The sequence below is a fragment of the Psammomys obesus genome, unplaced genomic scaffold, assembly GCF_907164565.1.
Source record: "Psammomys obesus unplaced genomic scaffold, mPsaObe1.curated_primary_1811, whole genome shotgun sequence".
Classification (NCBI taxonomy): domain Eukaryota; kingdom Metazoa; phylum Chordata; class Mammalia; order Rodentia; family Muridae; genus Psammomys; species Psammomys obesus.
Genome location: NW_026591450.1, coordinates 4,226,767 through 4,249,867, shown reverse-complemented (window position 1 = coordinate 4,249,867; position 23,101 = coordinate 4,226,767). Strand labels below are relative to the sequence as shown.

At 47.1% G+C, this 23,101-nt stretch overlaps 1 protein-coding gene across 13 annotated transcripts in view; it reads right to left on the bottom strand.

Annotated features, from left to right (window-relative positions):
• Positions 1 to 23,101, bottom strand: part of Dlgap1 (DLG associated protein 1) — a 501,333-nt gene that overhangs the window by 26,790 nt on the left and 451,442 nt on the right. For all 13 annotated transcript variants that reach the window (XM_055610168.1, XM_055610169.1, XM_055610170.1 and 10 more), the window contains 2 exons: positions 19,737 to 19,828; positions 2,398 to 2,819 (listed from right to left, as the gene is read on the bottom strand). In XM_055610168.1, the coding sequence (XP_055466143.1) occupies positions 2,398 to 2,819; positions 19,737 to 19,828 (514 nt within the window). The remainder of the gene's footprint in view (positions 1 to 2,397; positions 2,820 to 19,736; positions 19,829 to 23,101) is intronic.

The window sequence follows — 23,101 nt, the reverse complement described above, 5'->3', positions numbered from 1 at the left end:
GAAAGAAAGAAAGAAAGAAAGAAAGAAAGAAAGAAAGAAAGAAAGAAGGAAAACAAAACCAACAGTTATTCATTTAGGGGATAAGAAGCACAGAAGATCAAAATACACACTGAGCATAAACCTTGTCCTCAGTTTAGAGCGCTCAGACCTAACGTAATCTAGTGACTTTCCTTTGCCAAGTTTTCTGTTTATGTACACTGAGACAGAGTCTCTTGTAGACCAGCCTGGCCTTGAACTCACTATGCAGGTGAAGACTGATTCTCTAGCCTTCACCTTCCTAGTGCAGGGATTCCAGGCCTGGGCAGCCACACTCTTACTATTATTGGTGTACAGTTGAACTTAGTCTGGCCTGAGGCTGCCTCCTACACAGCTCTAAATTTACCCTAGAGGATACTTCATATAGAGGGAATAGTAACCTAACTGGATATGTCAATAGACTGGCAAAAAAGCAGTTTAGTTTCAACCAGTCAGAAGGGGCCAGCTATGGAACTGGGGAGATGGTTCAGCAGCTAAAGGCACTTGGTGCTTTCACAGAGACCTCGGGTTTGGTTCCCAGTATCCATCTGGAGGTTATCAAGCACCCGTGCCTCCAGCTCCAGGGGACCCCATGCCCTCATCTGACCTCCATGGGCACCAGAAACCCATGCGGTGTACATGACATACATGCAGACAAAACACACATAGAAATTAAAAACTAAGTCTTTGAAAAAGAAAAGCGGTTAGCTGGCCATGCCCAATGGCACACACCTTTAATCCCAGCACCCGGAAGTCAGATGCAGGTGGATCTCTGTAAGCTTGAGGACAGCCTGGTCTACAGAGCAAAGTCCAGAGCAGCAAGGGCCATACAGTGAGAGTCTGTGTCAAAAGTGGGGTGGGGTGGGGGAAGAGGAGTGGTCAGCTGGTCATGCCTGGTGACACAGATTTAGAATCCTAGCACTTATTTGGTAGAAGTAGGAAAAAGTTCGTTCAAAGTCATCTTTTGCTCCTGAGCTCCAGGAGAGCCTGAGTTATGAAAGACCCTGTCTCAACAAAACAAAACAAACAAACCGGCTGAAAAAAAAATATCTACTGGACTATATGTTATTGTAATTTTAATACTGTATGTTAATAAGACTAACAAAACTATAAAGATTATAATTGCCCAACACATACACACACACACACACACACACACACACACACATATATATATATATATATATATATATATATATATATACATCATGATAGCTATTAGTGTTATCAACCTGACAAAATTTAGAATCAACCAGGAGATGAGCCCATGTGTACCTTTGAGAGATTCTCTTAATTATGTTACCTGAGGTTCAAAGACCTCCCTGCTGCTGAGGCCCTGTCCCCTAGGCAGGGGATCCTGAGGAGAGGAAACAGCAGGCTATGCACTAACATGCATACATTCATTCTTCAATGGATCGCTGGGACATACTGTGACCAGCTGTTTCATTCTCCTGCGGCTGTACTTTCCCCTGAAATGGTGGTTTGTGTGCTGAAGTAAACCCGTTTTCTCTTAAGTTGCTTTCATCTATTTTATTACAGTAACAGAAAGAACTGAGGTGTCCACAATTTTATGTCACAAACTAAAGTCAGCTGAGAAGGGGGAACCTCAATTAAGAAAATGCTTCCATAGATGGGGTTGTAGGCAAGCCTGTAGGCCATTTTCTTAATTGGTGATTGATAGAAAGAGCTCAGCCCATTGTGGGTGGTGCCACCCCTGGGCTGGTGGTCCCGGGTTCTATAAGAAAGCAAGCTGAGCAAGCCATGAGGAGCAAGCCAGTAAGCAGCACCCCTCCATGGCCTCTGCATCAGTTCCTGCCTCCAGGTTCCTGCCCTGATTGAGTTCCTGTCCTGACTTTCTTCGATGCAGAGCAATGATCCTAAATAAACCCTTTCCTCCCCAACTTGCTTTCTCGTCCCTGTGCTTCATCACAGCAACAGTAACCCTGATGGGGATAGACCTCAAGCCTAGTTAGAATTAATTTTAATCCTTTAGGATCAGATACATTTCAAGGTTATTCTGGGGAGCAGGGAATCATGGGGAGAATGAGCTTACAGTGAGCCACCTGCACCAGGTCCTGGGATTGGAGGTGTGTGCCATCATGCATGGCCAGCGGATATTGCCTGTGTTTCAGAGGAGGAAGGGTCTACAGATCTTAGAGCTGGAGGATGGAGCATCTGCCCAGTGGCTCTCTTCTTTATTGTGCTGTCTAGAAGTTCCTGCTCTTTCAGCTGGAACTGCCCAGCCCTTCCACAGATTTGGCTTTGGAGGGTGAAACAAGGTCACACAGGTTGAGCTGACGAGAACAAAAACAGGAAAGCCCACCAGCACAAACCGGTGTGGCCCACACCACAGTCACAGACCTGGGCAGCGGTGCTACTTACTGTCCTCCGGGAGGTTGTTCTCTCGCTCTTCTCTCTCCATTTGCTGGCACCACCCCTCCATGCGGTCTCGCTCTGCCTGGAGAAGCTTCAGGAACCAGTGGCCATCCCGGCGGCACACAGACCTCTGAACGGCCTCCAGAGGGTCTTCTGTGACAGAGTCAATCCAGGGGTCCGGAGGAGGCAGGATAGAGGGGTCAAAATCCGTGTCAAAGTCATCGTCGGCTGCGCAGGCATGATAGTGGTTTCCTGAACCCTGGATACTGACTGTGGAGGTGCTGGCATCCCGGGAGAACTGTCTGGCCATTGGGCCGGGACACGAATTGTCCTCTATAGACTCCAGAGAATTTTCCAGGTTATCATGGAAGTCCAGGTCGGCCTGTACTGCAGTTGTCACGCTGTTGGACCGAGTGAATCTGCGGAAGCTGGGAAGAGAAGAGAAGAGAGATTCAGTTCCAGGATATTTACTGAAGTGTGACTATATCCTGTGTGCTTTGGTGGGTGCGACAAGGGGTGTCGTCCCATCTTCTCCGTTCTGGGTGTTTGGAGGAACAGCTGGGGGGGGTGATCTGTGAGGTGAATACTCTGGTTTCCACCCATCTAAACCTTGGTTAAATATGAAAAAAGAAGCATGTGTAGAGTTATTTTATAGGAGGGAGAAAACGTGGAACTATGGAAGTCACCCTTGATGATCAGTGTCTGACTTCCTCCCCAGTTGAGGGAGAGGGAGACCTTCAGAATGGCTACTGGGGGAGCAAAGCATTTCAATTAAATTTTTATGTATCTTCCTACAGATGGGGAGAGGAACGCAACACAGGCTTGGCCAAGACTGTCATAATTCCTGCGTTTTCCCAGGGATACCTCTTAGGGAAAGATGTTTTTCTAAGCACTTGTTAGGTTTCCCTTAAAATCATAAACCTTTTTGCTTGGGAGGCGTTCACCTGTCAGTCCTGTCGGTTCATATAATAATGTGGTTCAAAGTCTTCAGGATAAGATCAGCTTAGAGTTCTAGAGTTCTCCAGGGCTGCCCTCCCAAATGCCTTTGATCTGCTTTTCCACAATTATTCTTCAAAGGTGGCAAAAAACTGCTTATTAACAGGTTCAGACTGAACCTGGGTGCTCTCTCTCTTTCTCTCTTCAAGAGAGAGTTTCTCTGAGTAGCCTTGGCTGGCCTTGAACTCAGAAAGATCAACCTGCGTCTGCCTCCGGAGCACTGGATATGGATAATCACGGCAACAGTGTTTTTTGTTTGAATAGTTCTGGCTGTCTCCAGTGTGGATTGTGAGAGGGTTGTGGTGGGTTCAAGTACCAGTTCCTCTATAGCCCATTAACACCTCCTTTCTGTAGTGTGTGTGTGTATGAGTGTGTTTGCATGTTTGATATATGTGCGTATGTGTGGGGGCACACACTTGTCCAAAGCAGTTCTCAACCTGGGGGTCTCGATGTGTCCCCTCTGGAGGAATCGACGGCCCTTTCACAGGGGTCACAGATTAAACATCAAGCATATCAGATGTTTTCATTATGATTTATAACAGCAGCAAAAATTACAGTTATGAAGTAGCAGCGAAAATGATTGTATGGTTTGGGGGTCACCGCAACTCGAGGAGCTGTATTAAAGGTTCTCAGCATTAGGAAGGCCGAGAACCGCTGCCCAAGGGGAAGATACCGGGCATCCTGCTCCATCACTCTCCACCTTATTCCCGTGAGATAGAGCCTCTCGCTGAACCTGGGGTTCAGCGGGTCGCAAAGAGGACCCAGTCCCTGCCCCTGGAGTGCTAGTGTGGCAGGCAGGCACACAGGTGTTGGGGATTTGAACTCAGGTCCTCGTGCTTAAGCAGCAGACATTAAAAAAAAAAATTTATTTATTTTTATTTTCTGTGCTTGAGTGTTTTGCCTGCATGGATGGATGGATGTGCACCGTGAGAATGCCTGGGGACCCCACAGGCCAGGCCAGGGGTTTTGGGTCTCCTAGAGCCAGCACTGTGGATGACTGTGAGTCACCAGGCGGGTGTCAAACTTGAGTCCTCCCCAAAGGGGCACGACCACTGTTAACCAGTGTTCTTAACCACTGGACCGCCTCTCCAGCACCTTGGTTTTTTACTGAAGCTGCTCTGATGCGCATGATGTGATAAGCTTCCTCAGGTAGCTCCTAACTGTGCCACTTTGTGAGTTCGTGTGCCAGTTGATTTCCAGTTAATGTTTCATACCCGACAGGGCAAACCTTAAGGAACGGTAGGCTAAGCAAAGTCTGTGCAGTGATAAACATCTCGGACTTTCACTTAATCCTCCCGGATTAACCCGTGGAAGCCAATTAAAGCTAAGGCTTGTAGTCTACCAAAATAAAGTACGGTCCAACCAGCACAGGAACAAGTTAAATCAAGTAATCAAAAGGGCCATTATCTCAAAACCAACAGAACGAAACAACAAACAAACACAAACAAAAACACCCCACATTTCCCTCTAGAGAATTATGAGAAGGAAAAGCTGTGTGGAGGACTGGTCTGTGCTGATATTAAGAGTAAAGACAGAGGTGCCTGGCAGAGGTGGCACGCGCCTCGAATCCCAACAACTGCGAAACAGAGAGGCAGGTTATCTGTGGGTCTGATGCCAGCTTGGTCTACATAGGAAGTCTCCAGGACAGCCAGAGCTACACTGAGAAACCCTGTCTCAGTGAACAGACAGACAGACAGACAAAAAAGAGTAAAGACAGTCGTATACATCAAGATCTAGTCCATTCAGTTTAGCTCACCTCACCACTTACTCTCTTAAGAAATTACATCCATCCCAGTGCTTGGGGGACAGAGGCAGGTGGATCTCTGTGAGTTCAAGGCCAGCCTAGTCTACATAGAGAGGTCCAGAACAGCCAGAGCTTTCTCCAGCACCCCGCTTCCCACCACTACATACAAACAAAATAAAAGAAATCCAGTCTGTTAACATGATCAGCTTTGGTTACTTCTATAAGTTATTAATACTCTAAAGAGTCAAAGCATGGACATATGTGTGGGAGGTGGGGTAGGAAGTTGTGTATGGTGTGCAAGTTTGAAAGTAATGTTATGAAGTCTCTTTGTGGGGGGCTGGAGAGATGGCTCAGCAGTTAAGAGCCCTGTCTGCCCTTCCAGAGGTCCTGAGTTCAATTCATGGCAACCACATGGTGGCTCACAACTATCTATACTGAGGTCTGATGCCCCCTTCTGGCGTGCAGGTGTATGTGAAGATAGAGCACTTATATACACAAAATAAATAAATAAATCTTAAAAAAAAAAAAAAAGACAAAAAAAAAAAAAAAAAAAAAAAAAACTGGGCGGAGGTGGCACATGCCTTTAAGCCCAGCACTAGGAAGGCAGAGGCAGGTGGATCTCTGAGTTCAAACCCAGCCTGTTCTACAGACAGCCAGAGATAAAACAGAGAAACCTTGTCTCACAAAAGAAACAAAGAAAGAGAGAAAGAAAAGAAGAAAGAAAGAAAGAAAGAAAGAAAGAGAGAGAGAGAGAGAGAGAGAAAGAAAGAAGCAAGCAGAACGGTGTCATAGTCTGGCTCCCTAGTCCAGCTTATGGCCCTAACTGATCAAAAAAACCAAAACAACAAAAAAACAAACACGTCTCTTAGTTTTAACAAGGAAGGGCAGAACATTGTTCGTAAAATATTCCACTCACTTCTTGGCTGTTTCTGTATTTCTTCCACTTTGTCCCTAAACATTATTTCCTAACGTTGAGCTTCGTCATCAGCCGCTTGCGTGTGACCTGGACAGTGTTCATCACCACGGCTGACGTTTTGGCTGTTCTACTAACACAAACATTGCAACCGCAGAACCATTTAGTCTCCTCTTCCCAATATCTCTGGTTGCCAGGGGATCAGATTTCCAAATTTACTCGTCCCACTTGTGTTCCAGCAGCGCACACTGGCCAGGGAAAGAATCTGCTCCCTAGAGAAAACAGTGGCCTACTCTCCGCTCTGCCTTCAGCCGTGCAACGCTGTCCTACCAGCATTCCTGAGGGCCGTCCCCCGGCTGTGGATGGGGTAATGTATCCACCTTCTTAAGAAAAATGACTTGGCAGTAGATTATAGAAGTTTGCAGTTTAGCCACCCAGAAAGAAATAAAAGTTAAGCGAAATGAAAACGGTTTGGGATTAAAGGCGGTGCCTTTGAACTCCAGCGTCCCTCGCAAGCTGTGCCTCCCACCCCTAAACTCCTAGTAAGCAAACGCTTTCCTCCACTCGGAGCTTTCAAAGGACGTTCTGCACCACAAAACTGCTCCCGAGTCTTTCAAGTGCGGAGCCGCATGTGGGTGAAGGGCTTGACCAAGTTGTGATTGTTCTAAACCGCTGATAGGAACACAGGAAAGGGTCACAGATTAGTCTCTGTGAAGGGGTTACCCTAAAAGCTGAGCCTGATCCCGACCGATTCCCGGTCCGGAAGCTCTTCCTCCCCGCTGACCTGGAGGCAGTGTGTGGCGGATCACACTGCTGAATGGGCCCAGCCAGGGTGCAGATCTAGGATGCTGAGAGCCAGCCACCAGCGACTGCATCATCCAGTGCGGGCAGACAATGCCCGGTGTGTTCTGAAGCAGTCTGGCCTGGGGCCCTGGTGTCCCTGGGTTAACAAGTGGGTGTTTCTGATTAAAGGACTTTCTAGGCCATTGCCACCATGTTTCTCTATGGAGCAGATTACAAACGAACACAGGTTCTTGTGGGGGTGGTGGGGAGTGACAGCTAAGCATTGCCATCTTCAGTATGTGTGTGTGGAAGGGCTGGAGTTTCAACCCTGGGCCATCCGTGCTAGTCAGGTGCTCACCTACAGAACTGTGCTTTCATCCTGACATGTCTGTGTTTACCGTCTGGGTCTGCCTGGCATTCAGCTACTGGCATTCAAGCCACGTGGGCATTTTAAGAGAGACTAAGTCACTCCATGGCAGAGCCCCCAGCCCCTGGTCCCTGCCTGGCTTTATCTCTCTATTTACATAACAGGTGTCTTTCAGACCTAAATCTGGCCACGGAGTTGGAAATGTGTATCCTGGGCTGGTCTTCTTAGGAACCTTCAGCCTTCCCCCACCAAGCTCCTGTTCCAGGCTTATGTGGGATCTGAAATGTATTCCTCCCGTGCCACAGCCTCCTTGGTGATTTGTGGGCTGGCACCGTTTCCGATAAAGATGTCCTTGTTGTGTACTTGAGACTAGGAGTGGGTATAGTTGGATCTTGAGGAAATGCTCAACGACACAATTCATTATACAAAAGAAAAGACAAAAGAAAGGGGTGGGAGATTGAGGTCAAGACTCCTCTACAAATGTCCTCTCTCTAGTCAGAGCTTCCAAGGGAAAACTCAGCACGGCAGAACCCAGCTGTGACGTATAGCTCACTCAGAAAACCTCCCACCCCGACCCCAGCACTGCCCCATGAGTGAATCAAACAAGAGTGTTCTATGTAGATTCTTGCTCTATGTGGACTGCGAAGCTCCTCATGGGATGCATTCACTGCTTATTTGAATTCCATGGATCTAATACCTTTGCCCAGAGAGCTCCCTGAGCCAAAGAAAAAGGTGCGGGTTTCCAACATGAAGACAGGCTCCATGTGGACTACGAGTGATACACTAGCAAAGGCAGAGGAAGGGGCGTAAGGACAGTGGGCAAGGGAGCACCCAGCAGGTTTTGAGAGGACCTGTGCATGGCCAGTCTTCCTTTAGGATGAGCTGGGAAGCTTCGAATATCACTGATGGCAGCCACTATGGGGAAATTTGTTTCTCTTTTGAAAGTTCCAGAAGAAATTGCTCTGCCTTAGTGACCGGAACTGGGCCCAGCCTTTGGCCACTGACCCCAAGGTAACTAACAGAGGAGTGAGATGTCTCACTAACAGTTAAGAAGAGTTTATTTTTATTTCATGTCTGTGGATGTTTTGGTTGTGCCTTGTGTATACTAACTGCCTGCAGTGCCTCGGGAGGCCAGAGAAGGGAGTCAGATCCCCTGCAACTGTATTTCCAGAGAGCTGCTAACCCTTGTGTGGGTGCTGGGAAACCAACCTAGGTCCTCTACAGGAGCATCGAGCACTCTTAACTGCTGAGCCGTCACTTCAGCCCCAGTGACACAATTTGACACCGCTTTGGTGACGTGAAAGTCATAGGTAGTTGTTCTCTTTCTGTTAAAAACAAAACAAAACATGCAAAATGGAAGAAAGAGGGAAGATAGGAGAGAAAGAAGGAAGGAAGAGAGAAAAGGGGAAGGAGAAAAGAAAAAAGAAGAGAAGGAGGACGGGTCAGGAGTGGTGCCCCAGAAAGGGCCATACCTTTGAGGCCACCGTGGGTTTGGGCTAAATCTCAGGCTTTTGAAATTTGAACCCGCTGAGGGTCACACCTTTAAAACTCAGGTGCACTGTTAGGAACTGCCTGATTAGGTTTCATCATTGGTAAGCAAAGGAAAGAAATTAAGAAGGGTGGGTACTGGCTAGTAGCTGTTCAATGAGACAGTGAGTGGTGGGACGAATCCAACATTTCTGGGTGGGCAAAACAGGAATATAGTGTTAGGCTTAAGAAAGCTCTCAGGCCCCTCATTTTTTACTTTTTGTTTTAATATCTCATTTAGATGAAATCACCAAAAGCTCAAATATTTACACTCTGAAGTCACCCGTGATCAAAGGGGGGATCTTTTATAGCAGCTGTCATTGTGGTCAAAGGAAACAGTGCGGTTTCTATGGAGCCTGTTACACCCAGTTATGAGTCTGATCTGAGCTCTTTTTGTTTTGTTTTGTTTTGTTTTGAAATCTAGGGTCTTGGGAGCTGGTTAGGTGGCTCCCTGGGTGAGGGCACCTGCCACCAAACCGGATGACCTAAGCTGAATCCCTGGACCCATACAATGGAGAGGACCAACTAACGCCTGTAAGCTTTCCCCTGACAGTCACACATGCCCCTACCTGCCCACTAAACAAACAAATACACAGGCTCAGATGTAGCCTCAGGCTTGCTATGCAGCCCAGGCTGACCCTGAACTCCTGACCCTGATGGAAATGGAGCCAATTTTGATAGAAAACTGAAGGCATGGGAATTCTGTTTGTTCACTGAAGCTTTTGTTCCTGCAGATGAGGAGTTGGCTCTCACCACAGATGAGCAGTGCTTTCTTTGACAACGTCTGTGTTTGCAGATCTGCTGGAGTGGCAGCAGTCATTTGCAAGTGGATTTATTTTTTGATCGAGTATCTAATGATGCAGTCCAAGCAGGTCTCAAGTTCATAACTCCCATGTGTGAGATTACAGTCACCATATGCAATTCTCAAGCACATTTTAATGCCAGCCTAGCTTTCTTGCTTATAGTCAGCATACTCTTGTTTTTAGCACAGTGGGAAAGGGGTAGTAGGAGCAGAATCATGGTCTGAATAGGGAATGTGTTGGATACCTGATCCCTGGCTGAGGAACTGTTTTGGGAAGTGATGGAAACTCTGGGAAATAGAGCCTTGCTTGGGAGCTTGGTCACGGAGGGGGGGGCACACCACTGAGGGTAACTTTTATTCCCTCAGTTCTCTGATGCTTGTCTGCCATGAGCTGAAGGACCTCATCACATGTTCCCAGTACAGTGAGAGCCCTGCCCAAGGACATGGGACCAAGCAGCCATGAACTGATTCTCCTGAAACTGTAAGAAAAAGTAATCTTTGCTGTTTGAAGCTGGTCTCTGAGATTTTTTGATCAAAGCAACACAGATAAGCAAGAAGACATAAGAAATGCAGAAAATTTGTTCCAGAATTAGGGTTACTACTGTGACTAAAATCTGACCATGTAGTTCTAAAGCCTTTGAAACTGGTTTGAAGGAGGAATTTGGCAGAGTATGGACTTGCAGCCCAGAGAATCCCCACAATTACCAGAAGAGTCAAACAGGCAATTCTGATAAAAATTCAGAAGACCAGAGTATTGACACAAATGTGGACAGTCAACATTATGTTGTGATGTTTCAGATGGGAATGAAGATTCCATTGGGAAACCCACTAGAAGCTATTCATGTTAGAATCGGGCAAAGAACTAGTCTCTATCTTGTCATTGTCCTAAGTCTTTGTGGCTCATGCTGTGAGCCCAGTACTTAGGAAATAGGAAGACTGTCACAAGTTCAAGACTACTCACAAGCCATGAGTTCAGAACTAGAGAGTAAGATCCTGTTGAAAGAAAACTAAAAGTCTGTGGTTTCTGAAGAGCTTACTGTCATTAAAAAGGAGCTAGATGTTTTTGCATTGGGACAATAAGAAAGATGTCTTAGGGGACATCTTAGGAACTGGTCAGACCTCATCCATGGAAAGCTCAAGAGTAGAAAAACGTAGTCGCTTTTGAAGCTTTTCCCTTGACAAGAGGGTGCCTCCTTATACTCTGTTTGCACAGGGATGCCACAGACATGATTTGTTAAGGAGTGATTTCACTGTGCACAGCCGCCAAGGCACTCCAAGTCCAGCGTAGCCATGCTCACTGAGAGAGGCCGTGTGGCCTGCGAATGAACGGGCCGCAGAGGTGGGGCTCCTTAAACCTGCCGGGGCGCTCATCACCTCAGCATGTTTCAGACATGGAGCTACAGGACTGAGTGTTTGTCCTGTTGGGGTTTGCTTTAATTTCATCCCCCTTGTCTACGCTTTTCCTTAGGACGTTGCACGTTGGAGGCATGTAACCTGCTTCTTAAATTCTACAGGTTTTACTCCTATATATATACACATATACATATATATGTATATGTATGTACATATATATGCGTATACATATATATGTATATGTATATATATATGTGTATGTGTGTGTGTTCACAGTATAGTGATGCCCACTGAAATCTCAACATTCAGGAGACTGAGGCAAAAGTTTTGCTTTAAGTTCAAGATTAACCTGGTCTATAAAGCAGGCCAGCCAGGGTTACATCATGAGACTCTACCTCAAATGAATGGTTACAAGACAAATAAGTAAAATACATACTGTTTACTTCAATAAAATGTAATGAAACATGTAAATTTTACACAAAATCTTGCAAAAAGCTGAAAGGGAAAAACTAATTCCTAACTCAGTAATAGCCTTATTCTGATACCAAGGACACAAAGACCTTGCCAAAAGCACACAAAACAAAACAAAATTAAAAAACCCAACAAAGAAACAAGCAAGCAAGCAAACAACAACAAAACCAAAAAACCTTCAGAACAATATCCCTCATGAATATAGATACAAAAATGCAACTAAACTTTAGTCAATCAAATTCAAAGCTCTGTGGAAAAGATACGGGATGACAAAAATGGAATACACGCTCAAGTTAACATTAAAAAGAAAAAAATCAGATGACGTGGTGACACGCACCTTCCCAGTACTCAGTAGGCAGAAGCAAGAGGACCTCTGTGAGTTCAAGGCCAGTCTAGTCTATTTAGTGAGTTTCCAAGCAGCCAGGGCTACACAGTGACACCCTGTTCCCTCCACAAACAGGTACATTTATGTATTTACTTATGTTATTGAAATATATCCGCTTTTATTTCCTGTGTCTATGTGGGTGCCTGCGTGTGTTATGTGTACCTTGTTTGTGCCTGGTGCCCTCAAAGACTGGAGGAGGGTGTCACATCTCCTGGAATCACACGAGAAGCTGCCATGTGGGTGCTGGGGTCCTCTGCCAAAATGGCAAGTGCCCTTTACCACTGAGCTATCTCTCTACCCGCCTCCAGTAAATACATGAACAAATCAGCGAATGTCAGCCACGTGAAAAAGAATAATTTCGCATCTTTACCTCGACTCACATTAAAAAATGAATCAAAGACTGAATTAAGATCTAAGGATAAAATAGTATTGGAAGAATATATACACCCAAATATTGACCTTGGGTTTGGTAATGATTTAAAAAAAAAAATAAATCAGGCAGTGGTGTATGCCTTTAACCCCAGTACTTGGGAGGCAAAGGCAGGTGGATCTCTATGAGTTTGAGGCTAGCCTGGTCTACAGAGCAAGTTCAAGGACAGCCAAGGTTACATAGAGAAACCTAATTAATGAATTCATTTTTATGTGTGTGAGTGTTCTGTCTGCATGTATGTCTGTGCACTGTATTTATGCCTGGTGTCCAGGGAGGTCAGAAAAGGACATTGGATCCCCTGGGACTGACATTATAAATGGTTGTGAGCTGCTATGTGGGTGCTAGGAATTAAACCATTTTCTGGAAGAGCAGCCAGTACCCTTAACCTCAGAGCCACCTACCCAGCCCTTTGGTAATGATTTCTTAAGTGGGATACTAAAAATATAAGCAACAAACAAAGAGATAAGCTGGACTTTTTTCAAAATTAAAAACTCTATTGCCAGTGCTGGAGAGATGGCTCAGAGGTTAAGAGCACTTGCTGCTCTTCCAGAGAACCTGGGTTCAATTCCCAGCACCCACATGGCAGCTCATTACTGCCTCTAATTCCAGTTTCAGGGGATCCAACACCTTCACACAGACATACGTGCAGACAAAACATGAATGCACCTGAAATAAAATAATTAAAAAAACTAAATAAAGCAAAACTCTATTGCCTCTAAACACCCTATACAGAGATTGGGAAGCCAGCTCATGGAGTGTGGGAAAATGGTACATTTTAAATTTGATAAAGACCTGTCCTGTAAAATATGCAAAGAATTCTTAAAATATTGAATAATGAATGAAGAAACAACCTGATTTATATAAAAAGACAAGCGACTTGAATAGAGACTGTCCAAAGAGATTGGCCAATGGACACATGAAAAAAAAAATAACTCATTATACATTAGAGAAATTAAAATCAAAGCTCTAATGAGTTAACACTGAACATCCACCAAGATGAAGAAGAAGAAGAAGGAGAAGGAGGAGGAGGAGAGAAGGAGAAGGAGAAGAAGGAAGGAAGAGGAGAAGAAGGAAGGAAGAGGAGGAGGAGGAGAAGGAGGAGAAGGAGAAGAAGGAAGGAAGAGGAGAAGAAGGAAGGAAGAGAAGGAGGAGGAGGAGGAGAAGTAGGAGGAGGAGGAGGAGGAGGAGGAGGAGGAGGAGGAGGAGGCGGCTTCTTTCTATTTTTCTCTTTTTTGAGTCAGAGTCTTTACCTTCCGGCTGTCTTTGAACTCACGGTGTAGAACAGAGTGGCCTTGAATTTAGAGGTCCTCTTACCGCTGTCTCTGGAATGCTGGGCTCAAAGTTGTGTGACACCAAACTAGCAAGTCCGTGCTTTACATTTTTTAAACATTTGTTTTGCATGTGTTTATGGGTGTATGTGTGGAGGTGTGCATGTATTCCAGTATGTATGTGGACAGGTCAGAGGACCATTTATGCACCTTCGTTCTCTTTAGGGACCATATAGGTCCCAAGGATAAAACTCAGGTCTTCAGGCTCAGTAGCCTGTGCTGAGCTAATTGGCATGAGTTTTTAATATAATAAAGAGGAAGCTTATGTTGTGACGTTCTTTTTTAAAAAAATTATTATTTTATGTGTATGGGGTTTTGCCTGCTTGTATGTCTGTGTACCACGTGTGTGCCTGATGTCTTCAGAGACCAGAAGAGGGTATCAGATCCCCTGGGACTGTAGTTAGAGCACATGGGAGCTGCCATGTGGGTGCTGGGAATCAAACCCACGGCAATTGCCAGAACATTCACTGCTCTTGCCCCCCCCTTCTTTGTTAGTATTAACTGAATTATTCAATAGTACACAATCCTTATTTTAAAAGACAATGTCAAGAGAAGAGACACAGGCACACAGACCCAGGCAGCTTTTGTTTTTCCAATTAACTCTGAAGCCTACCAGTTATAAACGTACCATGTCACTATATCTTTGCCTCTGAGTAAATTTGCATAGCCCTTTCATCATGAAGACAGTAATCACCTCCCCTTTTTGTGTCCGCTGCTGGGGTCAGAATCACCAGTGGGCTCATGTAACAAAGGGCAGTTTAAAGCTGCTGGGTTAATACAGTCGTTACTCAGGGAAAGGGGAGCCCCCTGGGAGCCTTGGGCTTTCTCACCTTGGTACACAGAAAGGATTACTTTCCTGGAGTTGTTAATTATCAGCCTGAAAGCCTAGAAGACTTCACAGGGATTCCTGAGAGCAGTCAAAAGGGGGAGAGAGGATGGGACAGAGGCAGCAGGGCTTGCACCCAGGTCTGCAGGAGTCGCTCTGGGTGTGCGCACACATGTGCCTTGTGCTCTTGTCGGTCAGTGCCACTAGCTGGCCTGCAGCGTGGAGCAGGAGCTGGGGATCATAGCTGGTGATGAGTTAAGCCGAAGAGAACAGTCTCCTTGCAAAACGACCCAGGCCATTCAAGCAATGACCTTTGGAGAGCATTCCTCTGGGCATGGCCCCTACCGTGAGGCTGCCCAGGAGAAAGGATGTGGCAATTTGCTACCCACGGTATTCTGAGGATGCGCCAGCTGCTCGACAGCTCTGTGCTGGCCCACGTCCACACCGCTTCCTGAAGCAGACCTCTGTGCCTCGCACATCCTGCTTCTATACCTCTTGACTAAGAACTGATTTATTTTAATTCGGAGCTCTGAAGTCTCCTGCTCAGTAAACAATCAGCCAGGTGGTTTTTTTTTTTTTTTTTTTTTTTTTTTTTTTTTTTTAAGGCTGATTGTGTACCTAAACTGTGACCACTCAAAAGGCAGGGAGTCTCCTGAATGCCCACATACTCGTTTCTTTCTTTCTTCTGCCTCTGTTTTCTTTCTTTTTTCAGTTTTTGTGGGGTTGCCCCTTCTTACCCTGTCAGTGTGTTTGGGGAAGGAAGCCTGGATTGTTGTTATCGGGGATTCAGTGTGAAAACAGCTGGCTCCTCATTAACACTGAATAATTGGGGGGTGGGGGCCGTCCCCAGTCCTCAGGACGGAATCTCAACTGCCCAACGTTGCTTTGTAAGACGGTATCTAAATGAACTGCCACCAGCAGAATCATGAAAAGGAATTATAAGAGACAGAAGATGAAAGCAACTCCTTCAGAAACAGGCATTGAAATGCTTATTTACTTCACAGAAAAGCCAACTACAAAGTGACCGGTGGAAAGATATTCTAGAAGGCTAGGCACTATAATGACTGTCAGCCCTTCCAGGGAATTAATTAGCTTGTCTATTCATTTAGTGGTTTTGGTTTCTCTGTGTTGCTCTGGCTGTCCTGGAACTCAATCTGCAGTCCTCAAACTCAGAGATCCGCCTGCCTCTGCCTCCCAAATGCTGGGATTAAAGGCCTGTGCATCACCACTGCCTGGCCACACCCAGTATCTTTAATACTTTTTCAAAAAAAGCGTTTTGAGGGCTCAGCAGTTGCGAGCTCATACTGCTCTCCCAGAGGAACCTAGTCCAGTTCCCAGCACCCCAGTAAGATGGTTCACAACTGCCTAGAACGCCAGCTCCGGAAGATCCGATGGCTCTGGTCTCTGTGGGCACAAATTTACTACGTGTGTGTGTGTGTGTGTGTGTGTGTGTGTGTGTATGTGTAGGCTTGCTGAGGTCAGAGAAGATGGATCTCTCTCTTTCTCTACTTTTAGCCTGGTTTTAGGAACTGAACTCCTCATCAGGTTTCTGTGGCAAATGCCTTTCCCTATGAAGGCATGCCATTGCTCTATGACAGCCAGCATTCTTACAGAGGGACAACACCAGGGTGTTGATTTAGGAAGACAGGTTGCTTGACTGTGCTTGCTTGTTCTTGAAGGAAAAATCTAAGATCGAGATGAACTTTTCTTTTTAAGTTATTGTTTTATTTTATGTGTTGGTGCTTTGCCTACATGTATGTCTGTGTACCACGGACTTCCCTGGTGCCCATGACAGGCAGAGAAGGGCATCAGATTCTCCTGGAACTGGAGTCACAGGAGGTTGTGAGCTGCTGTGTGGGTGCAGGGAATTGAACCTGGTTCCTCTGGAAGAATAGCCAGTGCTCTTCACCTCTGAGCCATCTCTCCAGCCCTTTCTCTTATTTCTAAAGAGGTCTTTATCCTATTGCTTCCTTTGTTTGTTTGTGTTTGTTCTGTTTTTCAAGACAGGGTTCCTCTGTGTAGCCCTGGCTGTCCTGGGAGTAGCTCTGTAGACTACCCTGACCTCAAACTCATAGAAATCCACCCGCTTCTGCCCCTGAATGCTGGGGTTAAAGACGTGTGTGTCCACACCATGCAGTTAATATTGGTTAAAAAAAAATGTCATTGCATTTATTTAGTATTTGTGGGGCCCATGCTCGTGTGACCCGTCGTCCACACGTGGAAGTTGGAGGCAGCTGTCCTTCTGCATCGTGTCAGCAGGCTAGGTGACACTGTGCGCCGGCCCATCTTGCCAGCCCTGCTTTCTTACGGCTTTGGTCTCTATAGCTATTCTCTGTGGTCATTCCTATATACTAGCAGAGCGAGGAGAGCAGCCTCCTTGCAGGCGCCGCTCTGATAAACAGCACACCCAGGACAACCGCCAATGCTGACATTATCCAGCCTCTCGTTCACAATTAATAGATCCAAGTTCCGGGGAACAGTCTGGAGTTCACATAGCAAAATTCTATAAAATGTAGATTTTTTTTTTCCCCATGAAGTCCCTCTTTAGATTTAGATACATAGCACCCTCATCAAAGTCCTCCACCGCGATTATATTTGGTGCAGCTAGCACCTCCGTATTACCAGACGATGGTGTTCCTTAGGTCTTACTTGCTCTGTTCTTTTGCTTCCCACCTGTGGTGGTTTGAATAGACTCACGTGTTTGAGTGGTTGACTCATAGGAAGCGGCACTAGTAGGAGGGGTGGCCTTGCTGGAGGAGGTGTCACTGTGGGGGCGGTTTTGAGGTCTCCTATGCTCAAGCTACACTCACTGAGACACACAGTCTCCCTCTGCTGCCTGCAAACCAAGATGTAGGGCTCCCAGCTCTTTCCCCAGCACCGAGATCTGGTCACTGCCCATTGGATCTTCTGAAACTGGAGATATGGAGAATTGGGAGCTACCATGCAGGCACTAGCAACTGAACCTGGGTTCTCTGCAAGAGCAGCAAGTACCCTTAACCACAGAGCCATCTTTTATCTGTTTTTTGGGAGGCTGAGGGTCTCACTACATAACCTTGGCTGGCTTAGAACTCCCTATGTGTAGACCAGGCTGGCCTCCAACTCACACAGATCCACCTGTCTCTCCCTCCTGAATGCTGGAATTAAAGGTGTGTAGCCTCATGATATAGGCTCCCCAAAACTTGTCTACACTGGCCTCATAGAGACCACCTACGCCCTTAACTCACCATCTACATGAATCAGACCGCCGGGTAGCTGGGATTACTCTTGGCCTGTGCCAGTTGGCCTAGCTTAACTTTAGGAGATGATTTCATAGAGCTGTCCAAGTCAGTGGTGTTTTTCTCTCAACACCTTAAACTCTCCATTCCATCTCTTGTCTGGTACTCTTTGCACTTACCGGATCTGTAGCCTGACGTCTGACATTACTATGGGACGATTTCTTGGCGGTTATTGCCTCAAATGCCATTTCTGTCCTCCTTTCCCCGTCCCCTTCTCTGGCGTTTTCTGCCTAAGTATACTTTGCTTTGTTCTTGTGTCAGATAGTCAGATAGTCTAGTCTGCGTTTCCAGCCTGTCTGCCTCTTTCCTTCACTTGGATGTTTTCCCCAATCTCTTCACACCATGTCTTTCACCATTTGGGTGCCTTACCTTGTCCTGACATGGTAATGATGTACAGTCTGAGGGGAACCACAGTCACGGGGCCCTGAGTCAGTCTTGAAAAGGTGTGTGGCGAAGAGGCTTGTTCCAATAGCCAGTGTTGTCTTACCCCCTTGGTGCCCTGTCCCCTGGACTGTGACTTCATGGGAATTCCTCAAGTTATTTCTCTCTCTTATTTGGGATAAGATGGGTAAGGGGGTGAGGTGGGGTGTGGGAGGCTGGGCTATCCTTTCCCCCATGCATGAAGCTGAGGGGGGCAGAGACTCTCCCTTCCCCAGAAGGATGGATCTCCAGCACAGAGAAGCCACAAGACATGGTTTCTGCTGAGTGCAGGCCTAGTTTCAAAATGGTTCCCTTCCCTTTCCTCTTCCTGCTGCCAACACTGTCCCTCAGCGTTCAGTGTGCAGACCCAGGAGACTTCCTGGAGGTAAAATTTACAAAGAAATGGTGGTGTCCTAAGTTCCGCCTGGACAGTTTTCTCTGAGGTGCCTGGAATTTGGTGACAGTTCCGGTTTTCCCCTCCCCAGAACTGGTTTCTGCTTGTGGCCTTGCCTTCCCTCCCATAGTTGTGATTGTCTGTGTCTGGTTTTTGTCTTCTGTTTCTCTAATTTGGACTGTGTGTGTGTATGTAGGTGGAGCAGGGGTCCGGTCACATTTTTCCACATTTTTTTTTTGCTCCATTAGTAGATTTAGGACATGCTTTTTTGGCTTGTTCAGATTTTTATTTATTAGAAAGGCACAGTGGTGACTTCTCAGCTCCTGAAATGCAGGGAATCCTGGGAAACTGACTGTTAGAAGCACACAAGTATGAAGGGTTATGGTCAAGGCCCCTCAGCTCAGGCGGGGGGGGGGGAGTGGATACAAGCAGTGGGGGAAGGGCATATGGCTATACTCCCAGAGCTGGAGTTTCAGGCAATGGTGAGCCAAAGGTTGTGGGTTCTGGGAACCCAAACTGGTCCCGTGTGTTGTTCAGTCTCAGCTCCGTGGCAACAGGACAGATGAGGCCATAGCATCACAGAAACTCGTTTAAAAAAATTATAACATACTGACATCCAGCAATGGAACTCTGTGATATTATGAAATTCTAAATTTCCCACTTCCGAATACTGAGATTATACACTGTTTGCTTTACAATCAGTGTAAAGAAGGGCCCCATGTACTAAAAGCAAACAAACAAACAAACAAAAACCTTTTTTACATTTATTTATTGTGCATGCACGTGTTCGGTGTGTGTGTGTGTGTGTGTGTGTGTGTGTGTGTGCGCGCACCTGTACTCCCAAGCACCCAGACACATACACAATTAAAAAAAAATAAAAAAACAGAGTGGCTGGGAATGGTGCATAGCTTTAGGCCCAGCACTCAGGAGGCAGCGGCAAGCTGGTCTTTGTGAGTTTGAGGCCAGCTTCGTTTACAGCCCAGGTCAGCCAGCACTACGTAGTGCAACTTTGTCTTCACAACAGCAGCAAAATGACACTACTAATAAAAGTAGCATAAACAACGGCTGGAAAGTTTTGTGGAGAGGGCCCTTTGGCAGTTCCACATTCCCAATCAGCGTTTGTGGGAAAGCACACGCTTCAGCTACTGCGGCAACCAAAGCTCAAACGCGCGTGCTGTCCAGGGTGCCAGCCTGGACACCGGGTGCTGACTGGCACTTTCTAAGCACCCCCAACCTCAGTGCAAGGATCAGAGAGGGCTTGCAGGCTCATCATGGGGAGGGAGCTCCCCCACCCCCAGCATCCAGCGGAAGCGCAGACGCCATGGACTCACCACTTCTCCTCTTCCACCTGCACGCCCACCGACTGGAACTTGCTGCACGCCTTGTTCTCCACTGTTTTCTCAGGCTCTTCGGCATCGTCCACCTGAAGAAACCACCAAGCAAACAGAGTTGGTCCTCTTCCGCGCCTCAGACAGACGCACTTTCACCTCGGGCCTCTGGGAGGTGACAGGAGCGGTCTGCGAGTTCTAACCCCCCTGGTCCATATTTGTGCACTGTTTGCGTGCTCTCTGATTCTACTAACCTTCCCTGGGAACATTTTTTTTTTTTAATGTGTACGTGTGTGCACTAGAGTGTGTGTATGTTACCAAGTATGTGCAAGGGCCTGAGGAGGCCAGAAGAGGGTAACTGGTCCCCTGAAACTGTTGTCACAGGCAGTTGTGAGCCACTGAGTTGGTGCTAGAACTGAACCCACCCGAGTCCGCTGCAAGAGCAGCAGGCGCTCTTCACCACTGAGCCATCTTGCCAGCCCCGACTCTGCTGCATTTTAACAAAATACAGTTCTTATCTACTTCCAAAGCCGGAAGCATTCTGTGTATACCAGACACATGAATATCGAGGGGTAACTGTGTATGATTTCCTGTGAGCACCCTATTAGGAGGGAGTGTCACAGACAAGCGTGTTCCTGGAGGTTCTAAATTACCAGGGAAAACACTGAAAGGGCAATGGAGATGTAGCTCTCCGTTGGCTGGTTGCTTGCCGAGCAGGCGTGTAGCCCTGGACCGGTTCCTCAGCACCACATAAACCCAGTGTGGTGTTGCACGCCTGTAATCCACACCCGTAATCCCAGGATTTGGGATTTGGAGGTGGGAGGACCAGGAGTCTAATTTTATACAGCGAGTTGGAAGGCATTCTAGGCTACATGACAGCTTGTCTCACCCACACCCAACACACGCTACAGGAAAAAAAGATGGGCCGGACCGGGCAGCGGAGCGCACATCTCTGAGCCCAGCACTCAGGAGCAGAGGCGGGCAGGTCTCTGTGGGTTTGAGGCCAGCCTGGTGTACAGACTGAGTTCCAGAGCAGGCAGGGGCACACAGAGAAGCCAACTCTGTCTTAAAAAAAGGAAGAAAGAAAAAGAAAAAAGAGAAAAGGAGGACTGTCGAGGTGGCCCAACAGGTAAAAGCTCCTGCGACCTGACAACTGGAGTTCAATCCCCAGGACCCGAGTGCCAGAAAGAGAGAAACAGCTCTCACAGTCTGTCATCTGACTTGCACGAGCAGGCCACGACCGAAGTAAGCCTGCCACACACATGCACACAATAAATAAATTAGCGGTCCTGAAAATGTAGTAAAATGCAGCAAAGCAAAAAATCTAAAGCGGCCGCGTGTGGTGCCGCACACCTTTGATCCCAGCACTCAGGGAAGCAGAGGCAGACGGATTCCTGTGAGTTCAGGCCCAGCCTGCTCTACAGAGTGAGTCCAGGATAGCCAAGGCTACAAAGAAAAACCCTGTCTTGAAAAACCAAAAACAACAACAACAACAAACCCAAGCAAGCAAGCAAACAAACAAACAAATTAAAGCAAAGTATAGAATATTGTAAGGTGCATGCCAACAACAGGGCCCCCCCAAAAAAAAGAGAGAGAGAGAGAGAGAGAAATAAGTAAAACATATTTGCTAGAATATTGAGTATATTGATTCCCCCCCCCCCAAAAAAAAAGAACTGATTGGCTGTTGATCATCACTGGTGAGGAGTCTTGTTGTTACATATATTATTTAAATAAGTTTTGGGGACTAGAGAAAGGGCTCTGAGGTTAGGAGGACTTTCTCTTGCAGAGCATCCGCATGCTCACAACTGCCCGTCACTCCAGTTCCAAATGCCCTCCTTCTTACCTCTGCAGGCTCCTACACGCACACGGTACCCAGACACGCACTCAGGCGCAGCCACATAGACATACACACACACACAAGTAAACAAAATCTAAGCAGTGTTTTAAGTTTGGGGTGATAAAGACGCGTCACCTATCGAAGAAGTCTGAAGAAGGAACGGACTGAAAACCGAGGAAATGAAAGCACGCCAGCATTCCAGGGCCATCATTTAGTGCCACACAGAAAGGCAGGCGTTCGTTGTAACCACCGCCGTGAGGTGTGTGTAACCACGGTGACCTGCAGGGTGGAGCGGCAGTGAGCGCCTTCACGTAGCTGTGCCGCCACCACAAACGGCCACTGCACAAATGCCCGGCATCCCAAACAGAGACCTGTGTCCACCAGACAGCCGCCCTCACAGGAACATGGACTGTGTGTGTCTGTGGTGTGGGCTGGGGCCGGGTGCCTGCCACGTGTTCGCCTGGCGCTGGGAGGATAGCTTGCAGGAGCTGGTTGTCTCCTTCTGCCCTGGGTGCTGGACTTAGACTCAGCAGATCAGGCCTAGATCGGGAGCCTTCGCCCCCCACCCCCAGATAGCCATCTCCCAGGCCCGGAAGTTAGAGGTCTGAAGAAGCCATTCTTGGGTGAGCAAGACCCCTGCAAGTTCTTTTCTGGCCTGCACGTCTGTGCTCAGCATACATATTCCTCCACTCCTCTTGTCCACGCACGAAAAATGAAAAATGAAAAATCTCCATTCTCTCCTAGTGCTGGTAATGTAACCTCACCGTTTGCTCCACAAGCACAGGAGGATCCGACCCTTTGGTTGTGGGAGGGAACAGGGAGAGGTGGGCAGGGGCTCACACTAAATCTTGATTCCTCTTCGGTCATCTACTCCCAGGCTTCAGTGCGGCCCGCCCTTTGGGAGACCTGACCACTCGCATCTGGGGGCTACCAGAGGGCATCTGACTTCTCCGCGAGGGAAAGACTCATCATCCTGGCTTTCAGATGTGCCAAGAGTGGGTTCAGTGTGACCAGGGCTCACTGCCGTGTCAAGAAATGACCTTCCAACAGGCACCGGCAGAAGGCACCACAGACACAGAGGCATTTTCTCTGACAGGAGGAAATTTGCGTGAGGTCACCCCGATGGGTGTTCAAAAACAAAGTGGCTCAGTGGGGAACGGTACCTGCCGCCAAGCCTGATGACCTGACTTTCATACCCAGGACCCGCAAGGTTGAAGGAGAGAATCAAGTGATGAAAGCTGCCCTCTGACCTCTGTGTGTGTGTGTGTGTGTGTGTTGTTGCAAATGTGAGTGTGTGCTGTTGCAAGTGTGCATATGTGTGGAGTGTGTGTACACACACACACACACACACACACATACACACAATTAAAAAACCAAAGCAAGATGCCAAGGCAGGTCGATACCCAGGGGAGGTCTCCCCTTCTCCAAGAGGGGCACAAGGGGACGGGAGGAAAGGGAAAAGGGAGGGACTGAGAGGAAAGGAGGTAGTGGAACTTCCTTCTGGAATGTAAAGTAAATAAGTTAATTAATT